Source organism: Siphateles boraxobius, unplaced genomic scaffold (assembly GCF_051911475.1).
Source record: "Siphateles boraxobius isolate OS27281-9 unplaced genomic scaffold, OSU_SipBor_1 191, whole genome shotgun sequence".
Lineage (NCBI taxonomy): Eukaryota > Metazoa > Chordata > Actinopteri > Cypriniformes > Leuciscidae > Siphateles > Siphateles boraxobius.
This window is the reverse complement of record NW_027508801.1, coordinates 88076-100000: the sequence shown is the minus strand read 5'-3', so window position 1 is coordinate 100000 and position 11925 is coordinate 88076. Positions and strand designations below refer to the sequence as shown.

General features: G+C 41.7%; 1 protein-coding gene across 7 annotated transcripts in view; it reads left to right on the top strand.

Moving 5' to 3' along the window:
- Window positions 1-11925, top strand: part of znf609a (zinc finger protein 609a) — a 157299-nt gene that overhangs the window by 138301 nt on the left and 7073 nt on the right. For all 7 annotated transcript variants that reach the window (XM_077235429.1, XM_077235432.1, XM_077235431.1 and 4 more), the window contains 2 exons: window positions 4105-4192; window positions 8627-10964. In XM_077235429.1, the coding sequence (XP_077091544.1) occupies window positions 4105-4192; window positions 8627-10964 (2426 nt within the window). The remainder of the gene's footprint in view (window positions 1-4104; window positions 4193-8626; window positions 10965-11925) is intronic.

Below are 11925 nucleotides of genomic sequence, written 5' to 3'. Positions count from 1 at the left end.
CTTGATTGGTGTGTGTGTGTTTTTTTCTATCCCGGTGGGGACTTAACCCTGAATGCACACACACTCATGGGGACTTGTGTCGCTGTGGACTGAAATTGAGGAAATAAGCTTATAAATCATACAGAACGAGTATTTTTGAAAATGTGAAAGTTTTGTGTGATGGGTAGGTTTATGGGTCGGGTTAGTGTGTGTGTGTGTGTGAGATGGGTAGGTTTAGGGGTCGGGTTAGTGTGTGTGTGTGTGTGTGTGTGTGTGTGTGTGTGTGTGTGTGTGTGTGTGTGTGTGTGTGTGTGTGTGTGAGAGATGGGTAGGTTTAGGGGTCGGGTTAGTGTGTGTGTGTGTGTGAGATGGGTAGGTTTAGGGGTCGGGTAATTGTGTGTGTGTGTGAGATGGGTAGGTTTAGGGGTCGGGTTAATGTGTGTGTGTGTGTGAGATGGGTAGGTTTAGGGGTCGGGTTAATGTGTGTGTGTGTGTGAGATGGGTAGGTTTAGGGGTCGGGTTAATGTGTGTGTGTGTGTGTGAGATGGGTAGGTTTAGGGGTCGGGTTAGTGTGTGTGTGTGTGTGTGTGTGTGTGTGTGTGTGTGTGTGTGTGTGTGTGTGAGAGATGGGTAGGTTTAGGGGTCGGGTTAGTGTGTGTGTGAGATGGGTAGGTTTAGGGGTCGGGTAATTGTGTGTGTGTGTGAGATGGGTAGGTTTAGGGGTCGGGTAATTGTGTGTGTGTGTGAGATGGGTAGGTTTAGGGGTCGGGTTAATGTGTGTGTGTGTGTGTGTGTGTGTGTGTGTGTGTGTGTGTGTGTGTGTGTGAGATGGGTAGGTTTAGGGGTCGGGTTAGTGTGTGTGTGTGTGTGTGTGTGTGTGTGTGTGTGTGATGGGTAGGTTTAGGGGTCAGTGTGTGTGTGTGTGTGTGTGTGTGTGAGTGATGGGTAGGTTTAGGGGTTGGGTGTGTGTGTGTGTGTGTGTGTGTGTGTGTGTGTGTGTGTGTGTGTGTGTGTGTGTGTGTGCACGGTGGAATTGCTTTGAGGATTTGAGTCGCAGAGGTGTGTACCATATTCCTGGTCACTTCATGTTTCCTGATATAAAAAAATGTGTGTGTGTCTTTAAAAGATGCCCCTGCTGCCCCCTGGTGTTACAGGAGGCTCAGTGACGCTTGGCTAATCTCCGTCACTCTTCCATCTCTCTGTCTCTCTATCTCGAGTTCGCTGCACTATGTCAAGCTGATGCTCACGACCTGCAGGAACTGGAAATAATGTTGACAGATCTGGACATCCGGGACTCCGACGCTGAATCCAGTCCAAACCAAACATATTCAGACATCTTCAACATCTCACACATTATCACAGTTTATTCACCATAGTTTATAAAATTGTAATAAAATATGAGACGAACTCAGTTGATATTTCACTGGTTTTGTCCATCCTTCTGTTATGGCGTTTTTCCAATGCATGGTACGGCTCAGTACGGTTCGACTCGGCTCAGTACGGTTCGGCTCGGCTCGCTTTTCCACTGCATTGTACGGTTTCGGCTCGGCTCAGTACGGTTCGGCTCGCTTTTCTCAGTACGGTTTTGGCTCGGCTCAATTTTCTCAGTACGGTTTCAGCTCGGCTCAGTACGGTTTCGGCTCAGTACGCTTCGGCTCGGCTCAGTACGGTTCGGCTCGGCTCAGTACGTTTCGGCTCGGCTCAGTACGGTTCGGCTCAGTACAGCTCGGCTCAGTACGGTTCGGCTCGGCTCGCTTTTCCACTGCGGTTCGGCTCGGCTCAGTACGGTTCGGCTCGGCTCAGTACAGCTCGGCTCGGCTCAGTACGGTTCGGCTCGGCTCAGTACGGTTCGGCTCGGCTCGCATTTCCACTGCGTGGTACGACTCGGCACGGCTCGGTTTTATTTAGCTCGGTTGCTTTTCCACTGCAGTTAGTACCAATAGTATCCAGCTGCAGACCCGCAGCACCACCAGTTTCAGAACCCCAGCGCCAGAACCGGAAGTAAGGGGCGGAGCTTACGTTCTAACACCAGCGCCAGGACCGGAAGTGAGGGGCGGAGCTTACGTTCTAAACCGAGTAACGCCACCTAACGTTTTGGAGCGTAATTTGCTTAGACACGAAACGTCATTATTACACACGAAATGTCATACTTTATACTTATTATAATGATACATTAAGGTATAGTACAATAAGCATTTAAAACATTGATTTTGTGTAATATAATTCTATATAGTTATCCGTTTTATTGTATTATGAGAGTTACTTCCTGATCGTGAAAATAATGCTTGAAACTTATGGTCATTTTATATAAAATATACTTTATTTCACAAGAACATGTGCAGCATGCATTTTTCTTTATGTAAAATAATGTCAAAAATCTAAAAAGAGAGAGAAAATCCGGCATTGTTTTAAAAGAAACCATAAAAATGTACCGTACTTCAATTAATAGCCGAGTCCCAAATAGACGATTGTCTCTTTACACGCCTGGTGTGGCTGCAGGTCTGGGTAAATATAAGTCCGGTCTCAAATAGAGGTCGGGTCTGTTTTTTAGTTTCAGGTTGTATTAAATCTTCTAAAACCCGTCAGATCGTCCGCTTTTTGGCGGAATAGAATGACTGCTGCGCATGACAGGGCGCTTAACGAGCAGAGAGAGAGAGAGCCCCGGCCGCGCGCGCGCACTCTCACGTCTTCAAACAACACGAGCACTGTCTTGCTCTTTATTTGTCACATACCAGTTATAGTTCATACAACGAGCAGTGACTCACTGTGTAATAAAACATACCCTAAATATTATTTAAAAGGTGCAACAATTTTTAATATTTTAAATACTTGCAAACATAACCATGCTTGTGTCATTGTAAATAATTCCGCCCCTCCCTCACTTCCGGTTCTGGCGCTGGGGTTCTGGCACTGGGGTTCTGAAACTGGTGGTGCTGCGGGTCTGCAGCTGGATATATCTCGTTAGTACCGCATCAAAGTGGGTGGGATTATGACTGATCGTTATAATAGTTTATCCGCTCCTCGGCAACCAACGAGAGGAACGTCTGTGCTTCTCATCCACTGACCACGTTTCAGCCATTTTTTTCCAGTTTTTTTACGTCAAGCAAGTAGTTTTAAAACAGGTGCTACAGCGCTGGCTGTTACTAGCTATTTACATCTAGCGGGTTTGATGTCTCGCAAATACAATGACGCTGGTAGTGACGATTCTGTCTGACCATTCAGTGATCTGCAGTGTTTTCACTTCACATTTTAGTATCGGTACGGTACGCTATGAACCTCAACAAAGAGGTGGTACCATTTAAAGCTAGCAGTACCGCGCCATACCATGCAGTGAAAAAGTGCCATTAGACTGTCTCACACATGAATTATGTTGAATATCTGTCAGCTGTTAAATTTAACTACACAATTAGATAATACCAGTTTAGCTCAAACAATCACCAAGCAATGCTTCATGTTGTTCAGTCTGTGGTGTAAAAAGCTGCATTAGCAATTACAGAAAAAACACTTCAGCAAAACATGATCAGCTCAAAGTGTCCCAATCATTTTTGCTCCCAAATTTTTACAGGTAGTCGCTGTATGAAGAATTATTGTGTATAATATGTCACAGTTTACTTTATTTTGCTCTCCTCACTTACATAAATGAACTATTGTGTCCTGAACACACTAGTAAAACAATATCAAAAAATATATCTGGTGTCTAAATAATTTGGTTTGACTATATATTTATATATATTTATAGAGAGAGAGAGAGAGAGAGAGAGAGATGCTACAGCAATGTCAGACCAGTGTCTCTTCTTTACTTCTGCACACCAACAGCTGCTCCTGTGGTCTCTACACGAGGTGTTCTAGATTTGGACATTGTGCTGATGAATGTAAAATCTGCAGTATACTTGTATACAGTCATTTATCTGTTCGCCAACTAGTCTAAATATTCTGATCGTGCTCACGGGCGTAATATTTGTTGCATCTAAACCCAGATCTCATTAGATATCTGACCTGAGGTGATCTCAGCTGGCGTTTCCTCTCGTCCAGCATCATTCAGCTAGTCAAGCAAGAGAAATCAACTTTGTTATATGCGTTTCAGTGCTTGAGGTCTTATTTCCTATGTTGATGTCTTTTCTTCAGGTATGCTGGTTGTAAATGTGACCTGGAGGAACAAGACGTACGTGGGCACCCTTTTAGACTGCACTCGACATGACTGGGCACCTCCACGGTAAGAGGACGTTATAAAACACAAGCCTGTTCTGTTTTTGTAGGGTTAATTCAACCTAATTTATGAATACATATGTTTAGTTTGCTATGAAATGGAAACCTATTCAAAGTTGGCACAGTTTTGCCATACAAATTCAGGGCAACACTTTATTTTACTGTCTTTGTTACATGTACTTACCATAGTAATAACAGTAAATCATTCATAATTACATGCAAATAATCCTCAACAAAACCCTAGTCTTATAGTAAGTACATATTGTTAATTAATATTACTCACTACTTAAATGTTACCAATGCAGTGTAAAGGGATAGAATAATCTAGAAGGGCTACATCTTTGTTATACTCAAACATATTTATTATACATATAACATGGTGGTGCTTTTTTTATTTTACCTTTACTTTTCACCATCATATGCAAAATAATCAAATATCTTGATATTCTGGTTCAGACTTACAAGCGTTTAAAATAAATTCAACAATTCCTGAAAAATTATGAAAATATATATTGAAATATGTACATTTATAATTTTCTCTCTGAAAATCACATTATTTTACTGCCACACAATGTTAGGAGTCGTTCGTCACCACAATGGCAACAAGAAGTGTTTGATTTAGTCTCATCATGAAAATGAACAGTAAAACAAAAAAGCTTAAGTCAGGATGCAAATGTACATTTGTGTAAATAAACTACATCTGTAAAAAGTGTAAAAACATAATTCTTTTAATATTCTGACAGTGCAGCTGAGTTGTAACTGGACAGCACTTGCTTCTGTTTTTTACTTGCTCATTAAAATGTACCATTGTTCTTCCATAGTATCATACATTTGTAGATTGTGTTAACCCAGGTAACAATGCATGACTCTTCACTACCACAGTAATAAACTAATGGTAGATTCTCTATAAACCTATTGTATGTGTTATCAAACATTTAGTATAAATATAAATGCAAAATAAATAAATAAATGCAACAAAAAAATGCCATAACTTCTAAACAAACACATTACTGCATTACTCCTAGACATTTAATGCATTTATACATGACTATATTAATATAACAGTATTTAATATGAATATATACAGGCATATTTCTGCCAAAAAAACGTTTGTTTTACTACAATTAATTCATAAGTTCTGGAGTGAAATGTCTTCCAACTGGTTTGTTCTTGGAGCAATGTTTCTCCTGTTTTTTGCGTCAATATGTTGAGAATGTCATCTGGCTTTAAACTAGTTTAAATCACAGTCATCTCTGGGTTTATAATAGAGATGTTGAATTCAAATGTGGATCGCGCAGCTCTGTTTAATAATGTTGGTGTGATCGAGATCAGCCGAGCTGATAATGCTCCGCGCCGCACAGTTAAAAAGATATTTCTCATACGCAACGCAAATGACAGCGCATAATCAAAGAGATTTGGGTGATTTTGTGGCAACAGTCCAAATGTTCAGTCAAAAAAGGTCGCAAAATGATACCATTTAGTCGAAGTCTGGAGCGCCTATTTACAGTGGATCGCTATTGCTACAAGTTAGGGCTATTTATAGATTGTGCTTTGTTGCTCTATACCGTATATCTGTTTGAATTTATTCTGGCCACTACACACTCCTGCTAGACCCTTTCATCTCCTCTGGGATTTTGCAGTAATGTAGGAAGCACTGGAGGGTAATGTGTCAAAATGACCCCCCACCCCCTGCTGACACTCACCTTTTGAAATGCAACATCATGAAGGAATTGATTCCCATCCTCCCTATTCTTTTCTCGGTCTTGCATCGATCTAAAGCATTAGTAGTCCCTTACAGACCAGCATTTAAGTTACGATTCTTCTGGGTCCTAATGCCGTGAACTTCTCGCATGACCCTTAGAATAAGGGTTATTATAGCTTGAGGCAATAATAATGAGCTATGGTCCTTTTTTGACCTTCCACGTGCCTTTTACAGTAGAGACACTCCAACATTTAGATGTTTTTATCATGCTGTAACCTGCCCAAGGTTAAATACCAGCACTGCATGGTACAAATAATTTGCTGTACATAATACTGTGTACATTTAAGAGAGACTGCCTTAGGAGGGAGCTTCTGGTTCTAATCGTAATGTTCCAGAAAAGGCTGTATTTCCATGGTGCAGTTTATCTTCTGGCTGCAGGCAAACATTACTAACACAGCATTAACCCCTGGGGAGAGCACCGGTGAAGATGATGCAGTGCGTTCATATGCGTTTCCTCTATATGTTTGCATTCCAGTCAGAGCTGCTTTGAGTCACATGTAGTCTTTGGAACAGATTAAAACAATTAATGATGAATGTGAAAGACATTCCTGTATTTTTGAGTTCCTGCTATCCTGATTGCAGAATTCTCCACTGAGAGATTTGACACTTAAAGGTGCAGTGTGTAAATATTAGCTGCATCTAGTGGTGAGGATGTGAATTGCACCCAACAGAAGTTACGGTGGCCGACAGGAAGTGATGTCATCGTCTGAGACAGCAGAGAGTAGCCAGTTAAACAATGAGGATGCTTTACAAAGATCAATTAAGAAATTAGGTTAACTTAATTATTCAGTTAAACGATATGTTATTGCGAATATTATTTTTACTTGTTCATCATTGTGTCAGTGTTTTATTTGCTGACTTTAGCAACGACTTTGCACGAAGAATAACATAGTGATGAAATGCGTTTGTCCGTTCAGGGCCACTGTAGAAACATGTCGATGTAAGGAGACCCGCGGTGTGTGTAGATAGAAATTACTCATTCTAATCTAATTAAAACATAACGATTCATTTAGTAAGGTCTTTATACACCACTGAAAACATAGTTATGAATATGATATTGCATTTCTGTCGACAGATCCTCCTAAATATTACAAAATGCACCTTTAAGTTCCTTGCACACGGAGTCGGAATTTTCGTGTGCACTTTTTTTGTATTCGTCACCCTAAAAATTTGTCAAGCACAGAAACCTTCCACACTGGGTCCGATACGTATTAATTAATCCGTTGCGAACCAATTCAAAATGGAGTCTTCAAGCAGTGAGGATGATTTTGTTTGTCCTCTCTCTTCTTAAAAAGAGAAAAAGAAAGAGGAAAAATTGGGTCCATCCAATCCTGAGATTGTGTAGAGATGAAGGAGAGTTTGCTGCAGGATTATCCCAAGCGATTCAAAGTTTACTTCAGGATGTCAGTGGCTCAGTTTGATACTTTGCTAGCGATACTGGAGCCTCATATTAAAAAGACGACACCAATTTCAGTGAACCAATTGATCCTGTCTGGATTTTGGCGATCGCTTTTACGGTGGCTCTAAATTGTCAAAACACAAAATGCTTGCTACGGATGCAAAAAAACGCATATTGAACCTAATCCACATTTTTTTATGGCGGACGAAAATGTCGGAGGCACTGTGTAAATGTGATCGACACAACATGAGGTCATATTTATTTTTTCACCAAATGAGAATTTCAGACTCAGTGTGCAAGGACCTTTAGTGTAAACAACCGATTTTTATAGTCCTACATTTTTAACTCATAAAGTGACAGCAATGATTTGGGTGTCAACTTGTGATCCAGTTAGTTAGAGGGAGATGACAATTTACAGAGCTGTACACAGTGACTTCACGCACCATCTGAAAATCATGCCTTGAGACATTAAAAAAACAGCAGCATGTCATGAAATTGTTGTATAACTAACAACCAAATTATGACCATTGCCTATCTAGTTCCTTCTAACCCACAGGACAACTCCCGACAGAGTTTTTCTCCTGTTAAATATCTCTAACATTACATATCAACCTGTGATGTATATTATCTTGTTATTCTGCTGGTCCTTATAAATCTCAGTTCTGTTCTGAGGACTGGGGGCCCTGAGGTAGCTTTCCTAACGGCTTTGTTTTACTATGGTTCAATGCCTGTGCTTTGATCAAGCACTTTGGTTGCTCTTGTGTCTTATCTGTTGGAGGATGTTATCACACTGCATCTAATCAGCAGCCAGGTCACCCTGGCTTAATCCTGCAGCAGTGTGGTACTGCGTGCCATTCATCAGAACAAGCATTGCTGTCTAGATCAGGGATAACGAGAGGATAAAAACGCACAGCACGTTGCTGGCTCTCCAGGGGCCCACTGGAGAAGCACTTATAGCATCCAAATGTAGTGGCTGATTTAGAAGAGAGGCCATTTCTCATCCTAGAATCTCTGCAGGACTGTTAGCAGCCTTTGTGGTTAGCAGATAATTGTGAGTTTTAGGTAGAAAATGGATGGCACCTATTTATTTGATTATTGATTCTGAATTTAAAGGGATAGGGTGAGTAAATCATGGGCTAATTTTCATTTTTGGGTGAACTATCCCTTTAATGTCTATGGAAGTCGTTTTTCATATTCATAATTTTCATAATTTCATAATTATTTATTTATTATTATTTATTAATTCATAATTTCATAATTTTTCCCTTACTCTTCTTCAGGTTCTGTGAGTCACCCACAAGTGACCTGGAGATGAGGAATGGCCGTGGACGGGGTAAAAGAATGAGGCCCAATAGCAATACGCCAGTCAATGAAAACAGTAACTCTTCTGATAACAAAGGCAGCAACAACAGCAAGACTCGAGGCGCGTTGAACAGCAAAGGGCGACGGGGCAGTCAGAATTCCTCTGAGCGACGAACCCCACCAAACAGCAACCCTGAGGATATAAAGGCTAGTCCATCATCTGCTAACAAACGCAAGAACAAACCTGCCTCAGACATGGAGCCCAATTCAAGTTCTGAGGACACTAAGGGTAGCAAACGAATGCGAACCAATTCGAATAGTGGAATACCTCATACTATTCTTCCCCTGTCCAACATCAAAGCTGAATCCTTGCCCCCTTCTTTAGATCGCAGCTGCCCCTCACCGGTTCTCATTGATTGCCCCCATCCCAACTGCAACAAGAAGTACAAGCACATTAATGGACTTAAATATCACCAGTCTCGTGCCCACAATGATGATGATATCAAGCTGGACATAGATGGTGATAGTGAGTATGGTGAGGACTCCACTTTGCAACCCGAGTCAGGTAGTTGCAATGGTGCATCCATTTCCCAGAAGGGTTGTGCATCTCCTGCAAGGTCAAACACACCCAAAGGTAGAGGATTTGATGCCCAAAGCCAATCACCCTCATCAGGAAAGTTCAGCTCCAAGCAGCCTGGCAAGAAGAAACCAGAAACTGAGCATGACTCTGTTGTGCCCTTGGATGGCTGTGAGGATGGCCCATGTCTTACAGATGAGGCGAGCAACGATGGCATTGATGATAAAAGAGGCTTGGACAAAGCTAAGAAGTCTGGGAGTAGTACCAAGGCAGACAAACTTGCTCAGAAGGCAATGAAGTCCGCAAGACCCCTGGTTCCCTCTTTACCTCCACAGCAGTTGTACAACTTACCAACCTCTGGCTTCCCTGCTCCCAATTCTGGCTCATCCGCCAGTATGGGCTCTGTGGTCCAGTCCATTAGCAAGAGCCCCCAACTAAAGTCCATTCAACCCAAACCTGCAGTAATAGGAGATCCCTCGATTAACCCAGTCTTGAGCGGTTCTAAGGACAAGAAAAAGAAAGATAAGAAAAAGAAGGAGGGCAGTAAGGAAGGCGACAGTCCAAAAGCCCCTTCCAAAGGAGGGAAACCTGAAGAAGGTAAGAGCCCATATTCTGAAAGCTCAGACCAAGGCAGTAAGAGTGAGGGACTGTTAAATGGATCCACGGATCCACATCAAAGTCGGCTAGCCAGCATGAAAGCAGAGGCAGACAAAATCTACAGCTTTTCTGACAATTCCCCCAGTCCTTCTATTGGCGTGGCTAGTCGAATAGAAAGTGGTGGGATGGCACAGCCTCTTACCCCACTGCATGTGGTTACCCAAAATGGGGCAGATAACTCTTCTGTGAAGACCAATAGCCCAGCATACTCTGACATCTCAGATGCAGGGGAGGATGGCGAGGGCAAAGTGGATGGTATAAAGGTGAAGTCTGAGGATCAGGCAGTTCGGGAAGGTGCCAAGAAATCTCTATTTCCATCCCAACCACCAAACAAAGACCCCTCTTATTTTCCAGGTTACGATACATACTACTCGCCCAATTATAGCAACACAAACCCCAGTCCAGGAGTCTCTAACCCTGCCACAACATTGCAAGAAGTTGCAGTGAAGGTGAAAAAAGAGGAGGAACCAGAACCAGGGATTGACAAGGGCAAATCAGAACCACCTGAAGAACGAAAGCCAGATATAGTTGTGTCCTCTCAACAGCAACCGCAACAGCAGCCTTCAGTCATTCAACAGCGTTCTAGCATGTTCATGCAGCCCCTCTATTACAATCAGTATGCTTATGTACCTCCCTTTGGCTATTCACCAGATCAGGCCTATCACAACCACCTGATGAACACAAGCCCAGCTTACAGGCAACAGTGTGAGGACCGACAACGACAAGCTGCTGAGCAGCATCGTGTTGCAGAGAAGAAATCAGAGGCTGCTCAGAAGGACAGGGAAGCCTCCATTAAGCAGGAAGAATGGAAACAGAAAGCTTTGGTTCCGCCAACATTGTCTAAGGCGCCAAGCATCTCAGACTTGGGCAAGCCGTCCCAGCAGAGCAAGCCCAAAGATCCCTCAGAGCCTGGCAAGTCAGTCATTATCCCCAAAGGGGAAGATGGCAAGGGACAGACCCAGCAAGGTGAGGGTTTGAAAATGAAGCTAAGTGAAGCTGGCCATCATACAAAGGATGAGCAGAAATCAGGCCTCGAGTCTGGAAGATCGGCTATGGAGCAGGCAATGTACATGTATAGACAGGTATGGAACTTAAACATTGCTTAAACATTATTTTGGTTTCTTTCTACAATACCAGTTATAGAGTCATTTTCATCATAGTTTTAACCTTTATGGCTTTCTTGAGAAATGTAAAACTCTTGAGTGACATTTTAAGAACATGGCTGTCAAAATGGCTGAAACGCTTAATTCAAATTTCTTTCTTAAATATTAGCAAAATTCAAATTATATTAGAATTCTAAATGCAATACTTAATGTTAGAGGAAAAAAGTACTTTATTGTATCCTATGCCCACAAGAGCAAATAAGCAAATATAAACCAGATATAAGCATTTGCACCTTTTATTGAAATGAAATGACATTTACTTTTTAAACATTTGTTCTTAAATAAAATATAATTTCCTTAATGTGCATGTAAGAAAAATTAGGTTACAATAGTGCATAAAACTGTGTAAGTGCTTTAGTAACGTGAGAAAACACGCTTCAACACACATCGTAATGTAACTGTTACTACATGAACACACAACAGCAAACTGCCATTCAGAAACACTCACTTCTACTCACCATATCTACATATTGCTCTTCATAAACACCAGACGCTCATCTTGATCTGAGCGAGTGCCGAGCGCTTTCTGTTGACAGTGTTTTCAGCTGAAGTAACACACGCTCAGCTCTGACCGATGTGCAGGTTTGGTCAAAAATGTTGTTGCACAATTTTTGTCTCCAACTGAGTGTTTTCATCAGCTGAAGCCTTTTCCCGCCAGTTTTCAAATTAACAACGCAGCCGCACTGCACAAACTATATATAAACTGGATAAGGTGATAATAACACACCGCGGAAGTTACATTATCATCATGTCTCACGCGCATCTTGACAACAAAAATTCAAATGAACTTTTTTTTTTAATTCAACGAATATTCGAAATTCAAATTTTTATTTGACAGCCCTACTAGTTATAAGAACCCTTACTACGCACTTACCTTTCT